General features: G+C 42.5%; 1 protein-coding gene across 2 annotated transcripts in view; it reads right to left on the reverse strand.

The window, feature by feature from the left end:
• Positions 1-312: 312 nt before the first annotated feature.
• Positions 313-20446, reverse strand: part of AKNA (AT-hook transcription factor) — a 71699-nt gene continuing 51565 nt past the window's right edge. For both annotated transcript variants that reach the window (XM_036752955.1, XM_036752956.1), the window contains 7 exons: positions 16501-16671; positions 15135-15250; positions 8042-8179; positions 6605-6700; positions 5878-5994; positions 4584-4788; positions 313-1574 (listed from right to left, as the gene is read on the reverse strand). In XM_036752955.1, coding sequence (XP_036608850.1) covers positions 1283-1574; positions 4584-4788; positions 5878-5994; positions 6605-6700; positions 8042-8179; positions 15135-15250; positions 16501-16671 — 1135 coding nt within the window. In that variant the 3' untranslated portion in view covers positions 313-1282. The remainder of the gene's footprint in view (positions 1575-4583; positions 4789-5877; positions 5995-6604; positions 6701-8041; positions 8180-15134; positions 15251-16500; positions 16672-20446) is intronic.

The following is a 20446-nucleotide window of genomic DNA, read 5'->3' on the forward strand; positions in this document are numbered from 1 at the left end:
ATGGATTTTGGTATCTGAAAGTGGAAGACAAAGCAGAATAAAGACTAGGAAGTGGGAAGAATAGAGATAATAAGTGAGAATAAAATGACTGAAAGAGGTAAAAAGTTTGAGAAGTGAAAAATGAAATGAGCTCTGAAAGGGAAGGCATGAATTCAGTCTCAATTTCTGCAAGGGATCATTCAGAGGCTGGCTGTAAGAAACAAAACCCCTTTCTTACCTTCCTTGTCTCTATTTTCAGTGTAAACATGACTTAGGGAATCACAAGATGACAAAACACACCAGACACATTTTTGTTTTGTTTTGTTTTTCTTTAAAAAAAAGATCAGCATTCATTTTTCTTCATTAACCTTTGGAATTAAAATAAGGTTTAAAATACCCCAAATATACAAATGCCATCTATGCGGTGCATTCTAGGAATGCTGAGGTAAGCATCAATGCAGGGGATCACAGCATCCCTCAGTGCAACAGTTCGTACCCAAAAGACAGATACCTTAGGAACTGTCTCAGCTTCAATCAGTTAAATGCCAAATAAATCCACAGGAAGGAAGAAGATATAAGAGGAAGTACCAGGAAGAATTCTTGCAGAAAAAAAAAAATCAACCAAAAAAACTTCAAAAATACTGGCTCCAAAACAGATTGATGGGGACACCTTTCTTTCCAGCAAAAGAGAAACTGAAGGCTAAGTGTCTTGTGCCTTGAAAACCCAGGGGCCTCTGCCCAGACTCCAAAAATAGTACAGAGGTTGCCAGCAAAGAGCCCTTTTTGTTCACAGCTTTTGTCTCCGTAGCAGTTGGCAATGGCTTCATCCTGCCACCACTTCCTTTCTCCACACACACACACACCCCTGCAAGCTCCTCTCCCCTTGACTCTTGAAGGACTCAGACAGTGCACTCACGGGGACTAGAGACAAAGCAGCTTGGCCTTGAAAAAAAAAAGACATCATTAGCTGGAGGCAGGAAAGTACAGGCGTGGAAAGAAAGGCTATTCCCAGAGTTCCTTGTGTACAGAGAGCATAGTTCATTCTCAGCATCACACTGCTGGTGGCTGACTTCGGACGGAAAGCCTCAGACCTCTTTGTCCATATTTGAAAAATACATTATTCTCTTGTTTAAAAAAAGACATAAAAATAAGCTTGTCATCTGCTGCCAATTTAACGTCCAAACGAAGGATTTTCCCCCAGCATTTCCAGAACATTTGTTTGATCTTGTAAGAAGTCTACCATGCTAGATGAAACAGAAGTCAAACGCCCTGCCCTCTTACCCCCCATTTAAATCAGTTCCTGTCAAAAAAGGCAGGATCCCCTTAGACCTCGGGCTCTGTGCAGGTCAGCAGACAAGGACCGACTCATTTGCTTGGTGGTGAACTCAACATTTTTGGCTGCTTCCACAGCTCGGCTCAAGGACAGGCTGAGATCATTCAGGTCAACAAGATCCAGCTCAGACAAGCAGCGGTGGCCTGGAGCTGGAGACGGAGCTCGGCGGCTCTGAGACGAGGATCTCACCTCGGCAGGTTTTTTACCACTGGAGTAATGCAGAGGGGAGGAGGCTGAGGTAGGTGCTACTGGAGAATAGTACCTGGGGAGATGATACAAAATAAATAAGTGAATGGTAAGAACCACAAGGATCTCATTGCCCATAACTTAAATGATCCCTTTCTGTTGGGTCATAAATCTTGGATGAGCCAAATATAACGACGCATAGAGTGCTTGGATTAGAAATGCCTGTGTTCCTGATGAATGAATAGAATACCCATGAGATGAACAGGACATGTTCTGTATTATATTCTTTAGCTAGAAGGGCTCAGACAGAAGGACCAGAAGGCTTAGACCTAGGAATTGAACGAGTAACGATGCATCATTGACAAAAAACAATAGTTTATTTTTTTTTATCTTTTAAAATTGATCATTCAATTCCTGTTACAGTCTCTGGACTATTTGGTTTTTTTTCCCCCCTCTTTCTCTTGGATTTGTGCCTAGGCCACTGCTCATTAGCCCCCTACCAGGAGAGGTGAAAGAAGAAGAGACCAAATTCTGATCTCCCAATTTAGAAAAATGTAGGCTGTGAAAGGAATCTCAGAAATCCTCAAACCTGCAGCCTTGAAGCTACATGTGGCCCTCTAGGTCCTCAAGTGCAGCTCTTTGACTGAATCCAAACTTCATAGAACAAATACCCTTAATAAAAAGACTTGTTCTGTAAAACTTGGATTCAGTTAAAAGCCCACGCCCAAGGACCTAGAGGCCGTGGGTTCCCCACCCTCGCTCTAGCCCGTGTTTGTTGGCATAGCAGGAAAACAGATTAAGAGAGAAGAAAGAACTTGCCAAGTTCAAAGATAATGGCTTAGTAGACTGAAATCAAGGTCTTTTAACTCGGCCAGCCAGTAAGCCAAGTCATTCAGTCAGTCAGTCCCAGAATATTAGGGCTAGAAGGGACCATGGAAACCATGAAGTACAATTTAACAGAAGCTTAAGGAGGGGTAGAGAGTATGGACTAGTTCTTAGGCACCCTCTCCAATATCCTTTTGAGAACCACATTAGTATGGCCTCTCCAATTTAATCAAATAGTCAGTAGAAAACAAAGTAGGCTGTTGCGTGGAGGAGGGAGTGATGGCAAAGGTTCTTCATGAATTTCATTTGGCCCTGATCTTCAAGAATCTAGTGTGGGGCCGTGCATACAGTAGAGGAGGCTAGCATAATGATGGAGTGCCTCAGTGGCAGGAAGACCTGGGTTCAAGTCCTATCTATGACACATACTGGCTGTAGAATCTTGGATGAGCAACTTAACCTCACTGGGTCTCAGTTTCCTTATCAGTAAAAAAGGGTTGGGCCAGGTGTGATGGACCACACCTTCGATCCCTTACTGCTGGGCTCTGCTGAGGCTGGTGGATTGATTGAGCTCAGGAGTTCTGAGATGCTAATACTAAGTCTGACTCCAATATGCTGAACCCCCAGGGAGGGTGGAGAGGAACTCCCAGGCTGCCTAAGATGGAGCAATTATGAATTCATCTATAAAATGAAGATTATAATAGCACCCATCTCTCAGGGTTATTGATGAGATAAAATGAGATGATACTTGCAAAGCCCTCTGCAAACCTTAAAGCACAATATAAATGCTGGCTATTAAAATACATATGTTTGGATAACTATTTCAATATAATTCGTTTCTTTTGCAACCTTATGTATTTCATCTTATGAATTTAAAAATATTCTTCTGAAGAATCCATAGGCTTTGCGAGACTGTTGAAGGGGTCTAGGATACAAAAAAAGGTTAAAAACTCCTAAAATTACTTCATGTATATATATGTAATCTATATATATTATATAGATATATTTATGTATGCATTGTTATTGTTCAGTCGTTTCAGTCATGTTTGACTCTTCATGACCTCTGGGGTTTTGTTAGCAAAGATGCTGGAGTAGTTCCTTCTTCAGCTCATTTTACAGATGAAGAAACTGAGCGAACAAGGTTAAGTGACTTGCCCAGGTTCACACAGCTAGTAAGTGTCTGAGGCAGGATTTGAACTCGGGTCTTCCCGCTTCCAGACCAGCCAACTGAACAATACCTCTGTATGACCTTGGGCAAGTCATTTAACTTCCTTAGGCCTTAGTTTCTTCATCTCTAATATGTAGCAGGAATATGGACAATCCCTGCCAGCCATAAATATTGCTTCTTTTACCATGGTATGCTGCCTTTTTTGTTTGTTTCTGACTTTTGTTTTGCTTTTGCAACTGGGTTGCCTGAATGCAGAGGCCCAAACTAGCGATGTGCTGGAGCCAGCTCAGACAGTGAGAAAGCCAATTATTCAATCTTCAGTGAGAGCATTTATACCTTAGAAATCAGCAAACCCTACAAAGCAGGGCTTTATTTATTATTTTGTTGACTGTCTAGGCTTAAGAAAGCAGTGGAGAAAATATTAAAAATGAAGATTAAGAAGTCTGTCATGTGTAAATTTTTTAAAAGAGGGCCAGTTGTGAATCACTTACTAGGACACTGTTGTTCTGAGTCCATGGCTGATCAGGTAGAAGCTCGGACCAGCTGCTCTGGGTCGTACTTGGTTCAGTTCAGCCCTCTCTAGGCTGCCTCTTTAGGTGGCTGCCTGACTCCTAAGGACAAGCAGCTGATTTTTGCCTGACTGTAGCTCAGAACTCCAGAGCACAAGTGGTCCATGAGTCTTAGTGTTCCCCACGGCGGGCATCAACAATGTATGCCATCACACCCAGTCATTCTGCCTTCTGAATGGAGTTGGAATTTATATTATAGCTAGGTCTGGATTAATGCAAATAACGTATCCCCTGAAATGACTGGCATTATTTAGATTTTCTTTGCCTACTTCCATTGTTCCAGGAACAATTAATTACTCAAATTTTTAATACAATTTCATATAACTTTGAATAGTGCACATTTAAATCATGTGACCACTTCACAGGATTCACTGTTGCACTAATGAGAAGTTGGCTGTATGTATCATGTGGCGAAGAGGACAAAGACATTCTTGCTATCTACCCAATAGGCCTTGCCTGAGCCTGACTCAATTGCCAGGACAAAAGAGCCCATATTCATCAGGAAGGACAAGAGAATGGTTCTTACAATGTGGAGGATGAATAAGGCACGACAGGAACCGGTGGGACATAAGCGAAGGTTGCCCCTACTGGAGCTGGGAGCGGGGGTGCTAGATACCACACTCCAGGAGGATGAGGAAGTGATGGCAGGGTCGATTGCTGCTGACGTTGCTCAGACTTCCGAGTCGGGCCAGAACTTAGAGGCACTCCCTTCTGTGTGCCCTTGTCTATCCCTGTAGGGAGGATGAGTACCAAAGATAGTTAAGCATGGGGCCTTGATTTTACTCTCATTGAGCTCAACATGGGCAGAAGAATTGGGATCAAAAAAGATCCCTCCTTCTGTCCTTTCCTGGGTCAGAATTAAGATTGTAAAGCAAGGTAACCTTACCATGAGAAGAATGATAGGAGACGTGCGGAGACCTGCTTCAGGTCGGAGATGTGATTATTTCACCTCTAAGACACCTGCCTTTTTGACTGAGATTCTAGGGTTCTGAGATCCTAAGGCTCTAGAGGTCTTTGGCAGATGAACAGTACAAACTTCACTTGAATCAACTTAGCAGAAAGAAATGTTTACCACACCAGGAGGAGCACAGAACCCTAAGAAGGCTCCCCTTTGGGGTTCCCTTTCTCTCTTTGGGGAACTGGGACTAGAGAGAGAAGTGGGGGTGTGGTTAGAAGTTTTCTTTCTCTGTTCTGCTACTATTCTTCCAGAACCCTCCCAAATCTGCCTATCACAGTCCTCCCTCAGCTCTGAGTCCCTCACCCTATTTCACTGCACCTCTCTGGTCTGAGGGGATCTGGGCCAGCAGTTGTTGTGGACATAGGGGGTGACAGGAAGGGTGTGAAAGACAGCCAAAAAAAGAGGCCAGGAGACACAGCTAAATATTAATGGCACAGTTGATGCAACTTAGAAAGAGAGGTTTTTGTGGACCTCTGAATTCTTTCATGCTCCTTATCCAATCTGGCCCCAGGCAAGATGGAGGTCTTAGGGCTATACAAAAGTCACTAATGCCTCCTGTGGTCGTAGGATGGAACTTTGGTGCTCTCCTGGCTACAGCTCTCCCCACCTTGCCTCCAATCTAGCTCCTATAAGGTGGCTAAGACTAACAACTCTGCCCATGACTGCTAAGAGAGGAACTCTCAGCTCTCTCTCACTTCTAACCCAATTTCTGTCCCCTGCTGTACAATAGTTGACTAGAGACTGACTTGTCTTTGCTAAAAAGGCTTTTTTATGATATGGAATTACAGTTAAGAACCTCAAATTCAAGGTGATTTTGACATTTTCTAGGAGGGGGGGAGTAAAGAATCAATTTCTATCCTACCAGAGGGCTCCCTATCCCTCTCTGTGGGACTCCTGGGTCTGTGGCACATTGGACACTGGGTCTTCTTGATGCTGTCACGGGGAAAAAGTTCCTCTGGATCCTTGCTGGCAGTGTTGTCTAAAAAATGAAAAGCAATCATTAAAGTAGCCCATGGGGCCCTGACTTTGCTCTCATTGAGCTCAACATGGGCAGAATTATGGTCAAAAAAAGATTCCCTCCTTCTCTCCTCTCTTGGCTCAGAGTTGGGGTTAGTTCTAAGGCCATGCTAGGGAAAGGATATGGTATGTTCTTAGCACCTAAAGATGTCCTGGGGGTGGAGGGCAGCAAGATTGGTGGAAGAGACAGGACAGAATTAGTTTATGCCTCAGTGGAAGTTTCTTAGTGACCTTGGCACTAAATGTCCATGGTTTCTCCATCTCATGGTTGATGGAGGCAGTTTTAGATGGAAACATTTATGGAGGAAACATTGCCTAACGAGGCATGCACTCTGCCCACCTGATAGAATATAAGCTGCTTGAGTGTAGGAAGTGCCTGGCATATAACAGTTGCTTAAAATAATGCTTTGGTGATTGGATGATTAATTGCCCAGTTCCCTAGGATAAGGGCCCCAACCCTACTAACATGTACTCCTTGGTAACACAAAGAGTTCCTGGAAGTCAGTTAACTCTGCAGGCTGGCCTGGCCTGGCCTCAGCTTATCCTAGGTAAACCCTGGGAATGGTTATTACCAGGAAGTTTCTTCCTCAATGAGTGACAGCTGGAGCAGGAAAGAGAATTGTTGTCTGCCTGGAAGCGTTGGGAGGATTTGACAGCATATTCATGACCTAGGGACACAAACCAAAAATGGTTACTGTTTGCCCCCTGAGAATCCTGGCAGAGCTGGAAAGCAAATCTAATGATGAAATCATGTTTTCACTAGCGAAAAGAGCCCTGAGTGTGCAACAGGCCTGTCACCTGTTGTTTATTGGTCCATGTGGCATTTATTTTAAAATATATAATCAAGTTGCCAGACCTGGGTCCCTGTGGTGCTGGTTTGGGTTAGAATGGCTCTATTGCAGGGCCCCTGGCCCACTGGATCATAGATTTAGAACCACAAAAGTACCTTGGAGGCCATCCAGGCCAACTGCTCTCATTTTACAGTAAAGGAAATTAAAGCTCAGAGACATTAAGTGACTTGTCCAGAATCATGGTTGGGGTTCAAACCCTGGTCCTCTAACTCCAAACCCAGTACTCTTTCCACCCAACCACCACACTACCTCATGGGACAGGGAGCTTTCTCCCTGAGTGAACATCCCTCCTACGGTTTGCCTCAGTTTCTCAAAGTCTGCTGCTTGTTTATATTTTCCTGAAAGTCAAGAGTCACACAGAAGCAAAAGAGGAAGGAGAAGAACAAAGAGAGATTTTCTTTTGTGCCACAACCTGAAGCTATGAGAGAGCCAAGGTCATGGAGCACAAGGGTTCAGTGTGAGATGTTCCATGGTACCAGGTAGGCCATCCTTCCTTCCTTCCTTCCTTCCTTCCTTCCTTCCTTTCTTCCTTCCTTGCTTTCTGTTTATAAAATAAGTTTTATTGATGCCTTTTGATTTTATATCAGTCACTTCTGCAAACCAACCTCTCCCTCAACCTGAATTGAAACCTTTCTTACTACAATGAAAAACAAACAAAAAAAACTGATGAGTGACTGAGTCTGACAGAGTTTGCAACAACCCCTCAACATAGTTTCCTGCCTCTGAGCTAAGAGGAAGGGTGGGATAGGGCTGGGGTGGTGGGGGGTTTCCTTATCTGTTCTCTCTGAACAAGACTGGTGGGAAACAAATTTAATGACACATTATAATCATTTTTGTTGCATTCTATTGATGTGTAAATTGTATGCAACCATAATTAATATTTTTGGCATAGTTAGTGTTTTTAGGTTTTTGTTATTTTGTTGTTAGTTCTTTAATATCTATGATCAACAACATTAATTATTTTCACTGATACCACATACCATTTACATATTTTCTCCTCCCTCATCCTCTCTTTTTCTTAAGTAAGATTTTTCAAATACTTTATCTAGATGGGTCCCAAGGTCAGTGAATTGGGCCTGGGCATATGGTATCATAAGAGATGAAGAAGATCTTGGAATACCTTCCCTCCTCAGTGTAATGACTCCTTTCTTCTCTCACCTGTGTAGTGGCCCCGGAAGTAGACTGTGTCTGCTTGCTTCCCTCGGGTTCCTCCGTTTATTCTGTCTGCGGGGCTCTGCTCCTCAGCCCTGCTCTGCTCAGTCTGGATCCTGGATATAGATTGTTCTGACTCAGAAGCTGAAATGGATAGAGTCCAAAAAGAAGAAATCATCAGGAATTCACTATGTCACAAAAACTGTTGTGAAAATTGGAAAATGGTAGGGCAGAAACTGGGCATAGACCAATATCTTACACCATATACCAAAATAAAGTCAAAATGGGTTCATGATTTAGGAATAAAGGCTGATACTATAAGCAATTTGGGAGAGCAAGGAATAGTTTACCTATCAGATTTATGGCAAAGAATCTTACTAAATTCCTTTTCTGACACAAATATGGTGCTAGTACATAAAACAGGAAGAGCTAAAACTGAGAAAGAAAATTATAGACCACTTTCCCTAATGAATACTGATACAAAAATTTTGAACAAAATACTAGCAAGGCAATTACAATAATATATCACAAAGATTATACACTATGATTTATACCAGGAATGCAGGGCTGTTACAATATTAAGAAAACTATCAACATAATTGACCATATCAATGACAAAACCAACAGAAATCACGTGATTATCTCAATATAGAAAAAGCTTTTGAAAAAAATACAGCACCCATTCCTATTAAAAACACTGGAGAGCATAGGAATAAAGGCAGTGTTCCTTAAAATGATAAGCTGTATCTATCTAAAACTATCAGCAAGCATTATCTGTAATGGGGATAAACCTTCCCAGTAAGACTGGAGAGAAGCAAGGATGCCCATTATCACCACTGTTATTCAATATAATACTAGAAATGTTAGTTATAGCAATAAGAGAAGAAAAATAAATAGAATGAATTAGAATAGGCAATGAGGAAACAAAACTATCACTCTTTACAGACAATATGATGGTATACTTAGAGAACCCTAGAGAATCAACTAAAAATTCCATGAAATAATTAACAACTTTAGCAAAGTTGCAGGATATAAGATGAACCTACATAAATCATCAGTATTTCTTTATGTAGCCAACAAAGCTCAGCAGCAAGGGATAGAAAGAGAAATTCCATTTAAAATAACTGTAAACAATATAAAATACTTGGGAATCTACCTGCCCAAACAAACCCAGGAACTATAGGAATACAATTACAAAACATTTTTCACACAAATAAGGTCAGATCTAAACAATTGGTAAAATATCATGGGTATGCTGTGCCAATATAATAAAAATGACAATTCTACCTAAGTTAGTTTACTTATTCAGTACCATAGCAGTCAAACTACCAAAAAAGTTATTTTATAGCGTTAGGAAAAATAACAGCAAAATTCATCTGGAAGAACAAAAGGTCAAGAATATCAAGGTAATTAATGAAAAAAATACAAAGGAAGGTGGCCTAGCAATAACAGATCTCAAAATATATTATAAAGCAGCTATCATCAAAACTATCTGGTACTGGCTAAGAAATAGAGTGGTGAATCACTGGAATAGATTAGGTACATAAGGCACAGTAATAAATGACCATAGTAACTTAGCGTTTGATAAACCCAGAGACCCCAGTCTTTGGTATAGGAACTCACTATTTGACAAAAACTCCTGGGAAAACTGGAAAATAATAGGACACAAACTAGGTATAGGTCAACATCTCACACTATATACCAAGATAAGGTCAAAATGGGTACATGGGTACATGATAAAGGGTGACATCATAAGAAGAACAAAAAAATAGTCTACCTGTCAGATCTATGGACACGAGAAGAACACATGACCAAAAAAGAGATAGAGAATATTGTGAAATATAAAATAGATAATTTTGATTATATTAAATTTAAAAGCTTTTGCACAAACAAAATCAATCCAACCAAGATTTGAAGGAAAGCAGAAAGCTGGGAAACAATCTTTACACCAAGTATCTCCAATAAAGTCCTCATTTCTCAAATATATAGAGAACTGATTCAAATTTTAAGAAAACAGGCCATTCTTCAATTGCTAAATGGTCAAAGGATATGAATAGGAATTTTTCAGATAAAGAAATCAAAGCTAGCTATAGGCATATGAAGAAGTGCTCTAAATCTCTTTTGATTAGGGAAATGCAAATTAAAACAACTCCAAGGTACCACTTCATACATATCAGATTGGCTAATGTGACAAAAAAAGGAAAATTATAAACATTGGAGAGGATGTGGGAAAATTGGGACACTAACACATTGCTGGTGGAGTTGTGAACTGATCCAAACATTCTGGAAAGCAATTTGGAACTATGCCCAAAGGGCAACCAAACTGTGCATTCCCTTTGATCTAGCAATACCTCTACTAGGCCTGTATCCCAAAAAGATTATAAGAAAGGGAAAAAAGACCAACATGTGCAAATATATGGCAGCCCTTTTAGTGGTAGCAAACTATTGGAAATTGAGGAGATGTCCATCAATTGGGAAACGGCTGAACAAGTTGTGGTACATTATTGTGATAGAATACTATTGTGCTATAAGAAATGATGAGCAGGATGGTTTTTGAAAAAAGTGGCAAGACTTCTGTGAACTGGTTCGAAGTGAACAGAACCAGGAAAACATTGTACACAGTACTGGTAACACCGTGTGATGATCAACTGTGCATGACTCAGCTTTTCTTAGGAACAGGATGATCCAAGACAAGTACAAAGGACTCAGGAAGGAAAATGTTATTCACATCCAGATAAAGAGGTGATAAACTCTGAATGCAGATCAAAGCATACTTTCTTCACGTGCCTTATTGTTTTTCATGGGTTTTTTTTTCCTTTTGATAGGTTTCTTCTGTCACAACTGTGACTAATATGAAAACGTTTTACATGATAGCACATGCATAAGCTATATCAAATTGCCTACCATTTCCGGAAGAAGGGAGGGGAGGAAGAAAAATTGGAAACTCAAAATCTTGTAAAAAGGAGTGCTAAAAATTGTCTTGACATGTAATTGGGGAAAAATACTACTTGGAAATACTAAAAAAAATCATAACTCCCCAAGAAAATTGAAAAGGAAGTATGATATCTTGGAGAGAGTGGTGAATACAGACTCAGGAGGCTTGGGTTCAATCACTTTGAACTATGTTACTTTGGGTAATTCAAACAACCTTTCTAAGCCTCAGTTTCCTTATCTGTCAAAATGAGGGTATGATAGAAATGACACTACCGGCCTTTCAAGGTTTTTGTAAGAAAAGTAGTTTATAAACTGTAAAGTGCTCTAGAAATGTGAGATATTGTTAATAAAATTACAAACCCCTTGATAGACGCACATGAGAGGTGCAAAATAAAGTGTGATGTCTGAGGAAGAGATTAGTGTTGATCTGTTTCCCATACCTCCCTCTTGACTCATTTCTTTCCATATTTCCAAATCCTACTATTCCAAAACTCCTGAGAGAGAGAGAGAGAGAGAGAGAGATTAAACATGCTAATAGTGTCATGTGTGAGATAGTACCCTGCTATGGAGCCGTTTCACCTTTAGAGTGATACATGGCTGTGGCTGGTGGAGTTAGGAGTTGGGGCATATTAATGTTCAAATGGGACAGCTAGGTGGCTAGGTAGAGCTCCAGGCCTGGAGTCATGAAGACCTGAGTCCAAATCCAGCCTCAGACACTTACTAGTTGTGTGACCCTGAGCAAGTTACTGAACCCTGTTTGCCTCAGTTTCCTCATCTGTAAAATGATCTGGAGAAGGAAATGGCAAACCACGTTAGTTTTTTTTTTTGCCAAGAAAACCCCAAATGGGCTCATAAAGTCAGATACAACTGAAACAATTGAACAATGCTTAAATGAAGTTAACATTCAATTTAACAAAATTGTACTCCTATCTCCTATTGAAGACAAGGTATCAAAGAGACAAAGATTCCACATCACCAACTGAAGGTTGGACAGCTCCAGCCAGATGTCCCAAAGGCATCTCAAAATCAACATGTCCAAAACATTCCTATGCACGAAACACATTCACATACTCACCTCTCTTTCTAACGTCCCTGTTTCTGCGGAGGGCACCACCAACCTTCTAAGCACCCAGAATAGAAACCTTGGAGTCTTCCTCATCTCTTCATCCTCACTCCTCATATCCAATCAGTTACTAAGTCGTCCTGATTCTACCTCTATGTCATCTCTTACAACAATCTCTTCCTCTTCAGTCACCCAGTCGCTATCTTAATTCAAGCCTTCACCATGTCTTGCCAGAACATTACAACAGCTTTTAATTGTCTTCTCTGTCACGAGGTTCTCTTCTCTCAAATCTATCCTCCATACAACTGCAAAATTGATCATTGTAAGGGACAAGTCTGATCACGTCACTCCATTGCTCAAGAAACTTCGGTGGTTCCCTTTTGCTTCAAGGATAAAATACAAACTCCCCTGTCAGGCATTTAAATTCTGTCATAATCTAGCTGTGACCCAAATTTCCAGACCAATCTCACATTGCTCCCCCTTTATAGACAAACTAGACTTCTTCCTCTGCCCTGGTATATGACAGTCCATCTCTTGCTTCTCTGACTCTTCCCAGGCTGGTTCCCCATGCCTGGAATGCTCTTTCTCCTCACTGCTCACTTGTAGAAGCCTGAGCTTCCTTCACAGCACAGCTCAGCAGCCCCTTCCTATAGGAGACATATCCTGCTCCTCACAGTTTCTAGTGCCTACCCCAACTGCAACTTCTCTGTATTCACTCTGCTCATGCTTATCTGGGTACATTTTCTCTCCCCTCCCCCACAGACCATAAGCTGTTTCAACTCAGAGACTTTCATTTTTGTCTTTATATCTCCCCTGTCTAGCATGATGTCTGGCACACAGTAGATATTTAACATATGCTTCTGGAAAAATGAAAAACAACACAGTCCCGACTCTCAAGGAGTCAGCATGATATAGAAGAAAAAGCATACGATTTTGAAGCCACAGGGCCAGGACTCAGATTCTTGTGTCTATGGGTATTACTGCCTATATGAATGTGGGTAAATTATTTCTCCTTTTTTGGGCCTCGTTTTCTCATCTGTAAAATTCCATGGATGGACTAGATGGGGTTTTTAAGGTCTTTCCTAGTTCTAAATGGTCTATTCTAATCTAATGGGGGTGGACAATACAACTTGTATTTAAATAATGATGATACAAGGTAGAATCTATGGGAGCAAAGGAGAATTAGGAGGAAAGAGATTGCTTTCAGCTGGCGGAGTCAGGGAAGCTTCATGGAGGAAAGGGTACCTGAGTTGGGCCTTAGAGGAAGGGAAAGACTTCAATAAATACTGATGAGAGGAGACTGGGGTGAGTACTTGGGGGTCGCTGAACCAAGTTGTTTTCATTCTGTTCTGTGTCTACAGACAGTACCTTTGACTCCAGCCAGCATCTCACCAATATGTGCCAAGGTCATGAGAGGGACCAACCACAAAGGTGCTCTCAAATTCTCCACGACTGTAGAAAAACAATTCCAAGGGCTCCTGTCCCCTGCTTGGACAGATGTATCAGTATACCTTACCTGAGGGACTCTCATTAAGAGGCAACTTGATTAAGGGTCAGATTTTCATCCTTCCCAAGTTGTTTTTTGTGATAAGAAGCTTTATTAACTCTTTCAGGACAGAACTACATTTAATAAGGGCCCAATGAAGGACCATCTTTATTGTCCCAATACAGGGGTGGGGGACCTGCAGCCTTGAGGCCGCATATGGCCTTCTAGATCCTTAGGTGTGGCCTTCTGATGAATCCAAATTTTACTGAATCCTAATTTTACAAAACTTGTTCTGTTCTTATTTACAAGTTCTGTAAAATTAGGATTCAGTAAAATTTGGATTCAGTCAGAAGGCCACGCTTAAGGATCTAGAAGGCCACATGTGTCCTCAAGGCCGCAGGTTCCCCATCCCTGTTCCAATACCACATCATCATTATCAGTGACATTTATATGGCATGCCAAGATTACATACAAAATGCTTTCCTCACAACAGTCTTGATGGCTTCATTTCTGAGCCTCACAATTTAAGAAGAACACCAATAAACTGGATGGTATATATGTTCTAAGAAGGACAAACCAGGATGGTAAAGGGCCTTGGGTCCTCGGGGATGTGATAACTAGGCTGAAGGAGCTGGAAGATGTTTGGCCTGAGAAAAGAAGGGTTGAGGGGGACATGGTAGCTGTTTTGAAGTATTTGAGGGTGTCTTATGTAGAATAGGGAATCGATTCATTCCGTTTTGTCCCGGAGAGAGAATCAGGAGTAATGGGTAGAAATTACAAAGGCTCGATGTCAGAAAATGCTTCCAATGAGAGCTATCCCCAGATGGAAGGGCTGCCTCAGAGCTTAGTGGATTCCTCTTGATTGAAAGAATTCAAGTAGAGGCCAGAAGATCACTTTTCAAGTGTGCTGTGGTGGAGATTCCTTTTTGGGGTATGGGTCACTGAGGTTCCTTATGACTCTCAAGTTCTACGATTCTGAAGTGGGGAGAGAAAATATCATCCCCATTTACAGAGGTAGAAATTGAAGCTAAGGGAGATGGCATGAAAGCTGTAATTTGGAGTCACAGAAAAGAGATGTGAATCCTGGGCTCTGCTACCTACTAGGTTTGTGACCTTGGACACAAGGTCCTGCCTCTCTGGGCCTCCCTTTTCTCATCTATAAAATGAAGGGGTAGGTCTAGATAATCCCCAGGGTCCTTTTTCTAGCTCTAAATCTTATAATTTTTCTATGATGGATTAAGTGATTTGTCCAAGGCCACAAAGCTAGTAAATGTCAAGAGTTGGGGGTTTGAACCCAGTTCTCCTGACTCCAAGCCCAGCGGTCCTTCCACCAATGCCATGGGACAAACCTGCTCAAAGGACCGAGCCAGGTCCTCCGAGGGTAAAGATGCCTGGAACTGGAGAAGCAGTTTTCCCAGTTCTGTTTTTTGATTCAGATCCTGACCTTTAGAAAGTCACCCTAAATGTGGAAATGTTTTACTTGACTTCATATATACATTCAATATCAGATTTCTTGCCTTCTCAACTGGTGAAGGGAGGGATAGAAGAGAATTTGGAAGCAAAAATAAATTTAAAAAAAAACCCAAGAAAGTCAGCTTCTCCTGGAGGTCACTTACTTTGGGCTGGTTGGGGCCCTTCTCGGGGCACAGAGGAGGCTCTCAGCCGCAATCTCACTGTACTATTGTTTTGAGCTGTATCTCCACGGTCACTCTGGTACCTCTCTGCAGATTTACTGGTAAAAGGTAAAAAGATGACAAAGTCAACTCCTGTGACTTTGCTAAGAAATACAATCTTTTTTCAAAAATTTATTTATGTATTTTGAGTTTTTCAACATTCATTTTTATAAGATTTTGAGTTCTAAATTTTTCTCCCTTCCCCAAGACGGCAGGCAATTTGACGTAGGCTATACATGTACAATCCTATTTAACATAAGAAATACCATCTTTTATAACTGATCTTCGCTATCAAACATTCCAAGGACAGTAGGATCAATAGATGGCGCCCCAACCCAAAGGGAAGGGCAACTTCCATACAAACTCACCATCCCCTTCCTAAAAGCTGATAGCCATATTCCCCCGGGGTCCCATGTTCCTTTGTGGCAGTAAGTCCTCAGGTAACTGGGAAGATGCACTCACTTTTTTACATTCCTTTTACCATGGTGGCAAGGAGACTAATGTTCTCAGTGGAAAAATAGGAAGCTGAACGCAAAGCCTGAGTTCCCACCCCTAAATGAATTGCTTTGAGAGAGACACAGGGAACAGAATGAGCAGAGGGACAGTATGGTTCCACCCCTTTATCCTCTGTCCTGGTCAGGCTATATATAGCGTACTGTGATCTGTCCTGGTCATTCTCATCCCTCTGTCCTGGTCAGACCTCAAATAAATGTGTTCTGTTCTGAACACCATGTCTTAGGAAGGATACTGCCAAGCTGGAGTCATTCAGAGGAGGTTGATGAGGATGCTGACATAACTAGAGACTAGGACTGGTTAAAAGAACAAGACACTTAACTTGGAGAAAAGAAGACCAGGGTGGAGTGGAAGACCCTGATTTTGGGAAAGATTGATGGTAAAAGGAAAAGCAGATGCAGAGGATGAGATGGATCGATACTAGCATGGAAACAACAAATGTGAACTTGGACAGACTGTGACATGGGGGAGGATAGATGAGCCTGGTGTGCTAGGTTCCATGAGGTCACGAAGTGTTGGACACAGCTCACCACCAACAACAAGTATTTAAAGGGCTGTTAGTACGAAAAAGGAATTCGATTTGCTTCGATTGACGCCAGTTTTGGAGCCGTATGGTTTCAGTGTTGCTGCTGGTAGCAGGTTCACCTTTGCAGTGGCCTTTAAAAGGAACCTAGAGGGCTACTTGTTGGGGATGTGGCACCTAGCTGGTAAGCACAGGTTTAACCAGGTGACCTCTGAATCCCTGCCAACCCTGAGCTCCTGTGTGTGATTTCACAGTTATCTGAAATGTACACACCTGCTGTGGGAAGAGCTCCCTGAAGCCAAGGGCTCCTTTGCAAGCCTGCTCCGAGCTCTGGTAGCTTGTTGGAAGTTATGACTTGAGGTGTCCCGAGGTGGGTTGTTCAAGCTGGCCTCTATCCTCTCTCGGAGTCGGGTCACTTCTTGCTGTAGGGCCTTGATAGCTTGGCTGTCATGGAAATAGAGTTGGTAAGCAGAGTGTAACGGGGGAAAGCTGTGACCATTTTGTGTTAGGCACAAGGGAGAGCCCATTTCTGTTGGTCTCTAGGCATCAGAGGACTATAGGTTTAGAGCCAGAAGAACATCAGAGGCTGTCTTAGTCCAACCTCTTCATTTTACAGATGAGGAAACCGAGGCCCAGAGAGTTTAAGTGACTTGCCCAAGTCACATGAGTAATAAGTTGAAGAGCTGGCATTTTAGCTCAGGTCATCTGACCCTTTTCTACTATACCATAAAGAGAAGAACAGTCACTGAGAAAAATAGTGGCCATGTGTGCAACGTGGCATCTTCCTCAGTGGGCTCAGGGTGTTAAACTCATTGTCTGCCTCCTTTCTCTTCTCCCGCTCTGTTTCTCCCTCACAGGAAAGAAAGCTTTCCAATCTCTCTAATGGGGGAAAGGAGGTATCCCTGAGCCCTTCCTAATATATCAACCAATCAATAAGCATTGATAGAACACTTACTATGAGCTGGACCTTGTGCGGTGAGCACTGGGGATACAAAAGGCAAAAGACAAAAACAAAAATCCCAGACCCTGTTCTCAAGAAGCAGACATTCCAAGAGAGAGCTATTGGGCATTCCGAATGGTTGGTTTTCCCTTGATGCCTCTTTGCCTACCTGAGGGGGACAGGAAGGTAATGCAGGTGGGGTGAGATTCCTGATAATGAAAGGTTCTGGTTGTTATCTGTTTGGTAGAAATCTGACTGTATGTAGACCAGTTAAGGAGAATTTTCCGTTAAGACAGATTGGGGCAGGGGGAGGAGTGGTAGCTGCTCCTTTGGCCTTTTAGGGATTCCCATAGGTTAGAGGATCATACACCCTCTAGAGGATCACATCACCTCTTTTAATTCCCTCCTTTTACAGATGAAGAAACTGAAGCTGAGAGGAGCATAAGTAATTTACCTAAAGTCACACCTAGTATGGTAAGTGGCAGAGTCAGGATTCAAACCCAGTTTTTGATGCCAAATCCTGAGGTTCTTTCCATGACACCCTGATGCTTGAGGCCACATGGATATCACAAACTGCCAGTAGGAGTGGGAAAGGAGAGTTGTTTTCAACATCCTCCCCTGGACAATGGAGGAGGAATTTATCTTAAGTGTTTGCTATCACCACCAACAGGACTGGAGAGACCAGTGGGCTTGTGCAAAACATGAGCAGTCTGATGAGAGTAACAAAGGAGGCTGGTAAAATGTATGTAGATAAAAGGCCCAACTGATCACCACATCCTTGCCTGCAAGGTCATCTTAATTCACCAGCTCCCCTCTTTCCATCTCCCCATCTCCTGCACCCTCCCCTCAGAGTCTCAATTGAAACAGTGGTTCATTTTCTATTCCAGGTAGCATGAAACATTGGACTGGTAGTCACGAGACCTGGGTTCTAATCTGTAACTTTGCCACTAACTTCTTCTGTGAACTCAGGAAAGGAGTTTTTGCTATCTGTACCTCTAATTCTTCATCTTTCAAAACAGGGATGGGGTGGGTAGGGGTGGGTAGGGGTGGAGCCAGAAAAAACTGAAAGGGACTTAAGGGATCATCTAGTCTAAGCACTTTGTTCTACTGATGAAAAAGGTGAGGACATAGAGGTGAAGCAAGCATCCATCTAGCAGGATGACAAGAGTCAGGATTTGAATCCAGTTCCTTTGAGCCTTCAAACCTGAGTCTTCTTCTTGTTACACCAGATGCTACGTTCCTTCTAAATCAGATTCATTTGCTAGGAATGGAAACTTGAGCCCCCTTTGTAAGTGGGTTTCATCTCAAGGGCTGATGTTAAGGCCCCCTCAAGTTAGAGATATCTTGTGTCCGTGGCCAGATGCCCGTTTCCCACCCCCACAGGCACAGTACTCATACACACAAGACAGAGGAGTCCAGGATCTTCGGAACTGCCGTGGCCATCTTCCCGAGCAATACAGCTCCTCTAAACTCCCTGACTCAGCCAGGTTCCTGAGAGGTCACAGTCCCCCTAACACCAAGCCAGCACTCTGCCCCATAGGGTAGCAACTAACGCTTCTTTCCAGACCAAGAGGAATGAAGAGGAGAGGCTCTTAGGGGCCTGTGTGTCTCCTGGCTCTGAGGCCTTGGAGGAGTCAAAGCTTAGAACCTGCTGAAGCAACATGTGTCTGAGTTGCCAGTTCCCTAGCAATCCCCATGGAGACATTTGTTAGGGCCACATAATCAGGAGATGTATAATGAGGACGCATGTGGGCTGGGGAAAGCATTCCAGCCAATAGCCAATGGCTGGGCAGGGAGCCCTGGGGCAGCTTGGAGCGGCTGGCTTTTTGCTTCTCAGGGTCACTGATGGGGGGAGGGATCTGGTTCAGTCAGAAAGATAAAAGAGAATTAGGACCCAGCTTTAGATTGGCCCGGCTTGTTAACCCTCTACTTCATGGTCTGTTGCACTCCCAGTTCATTACTCCAAGGACAGCAGCAAATGCTGCTGGGAGTGGATGCTTTAGACTCTAGGTTTAGACTCTAGTCTAGTCCCTCCCCACACAGGAGCTCATCCTGAGAAGGATAATAATAGCAGCTAACACTTACATAGTGCTTTAAGGTCTGCAAAGTACTTTATAAATATTATCTCACTGATCCTCACAACAACCTTGGGAGGTAGGTGCTATTATTATCCCCATGTGACAGATGGAGAAACTGAGGCAAACAGAGGTTAAGTGACTTTCTCAGAATCACACAGCTAGTAAGTGTCTGAAGCAAGATTTGAACTAAGGTCTCCCTGCCTCCAGGTCCAGGGCTCTATCCACTACCTAGTTGCCTCTGAAAGCTTCGGTTCGTCTGTGAGCTATATCTTTCCATGTTCTTCTGCCTTTATTCTGAGGAGTCCCTAATGGGTGTATGGGTGTGTGTGTGTGTGTGTGTGTGTGTGTATGTATGTGTTCATGTGTATCATGGCTCCCTTTGGCAATCTGGCAAAGCCTATGGATGGTTTTTAAATGTGTACATAAGGGTTATAAAGGAAACCAATTATATTGAAACATAATGATTAATATATTGAGGGGAAAAAAGTTCACGGGCCCCAGGCTAAGAATCCCTGGTAGAGGAGAAGGCATTGGAAGAGATGGCATCAGAGGCCCTTTCAGCTATAACGTTGGGGTAGGCCCAAGGTCCAACTTTGTCTCTGTCACTTACATACCAGCTGTGTGATCTTAGGCAAATTACTTATCCCCTCTAGGCCTCAGTTTCCCTAGCTTTAAGATGAGGCAGTTAGACTCTCTGGTCTCTAAGGTCTTTTCTACATCCAACATTCTATGATCTATGATCTCAGAATAAAAGGATCAACAGGCACGTTCGCAGCAGAACAATATGTTTGTCTATGCTGACAGCTACATCCCAACAGCCCGGAAAAATGTGTACCACTCGCCAAAAGCAGATGAAATGGAAACTAACAGAAAACATTTAAAACTACTGCCTATCTAAGATTTCTCAGCAGAAAGACAGCACTTGGCTAAGAACATGGCAGAGATTCTCACATAGTATGTACAACTGGGAGAATAAGGCGAACAACGTTTTCTTTTCCTGCCAAGGCATTCCCTCTAGGATTGGGGTAGTGACAGGGAATCTCAGCGTCTGGAAAGCTGCACGTCCTGAACAATTTCCCACAAAAAACAGAAAGAATGAACTGTGACATTCACAGCAGTGTTGCCTAATTTTAAAAAGCATCGAACTGGGAACTCCTGAAATCTCGCATTCACTTCCTTGGGTTACCCTGGGCAAGGTCAC

Source organism: Trichosurus vulpecula, chromosome 3 (assembly GCF_011100635.1).
Source record: "Trichosurus vulpecula isolate mTriVul1 chromosome 3, mTriVul1.pri, whole genome shotgun sequence".
NCBI classification, from domain to species: domain Eukaryota; kingdom Metazoa; phylum Chordata; class Mammalia; order Diprotodontia; family Phalangeridae; genus Trichosurus; species Trichosurus vulpecula.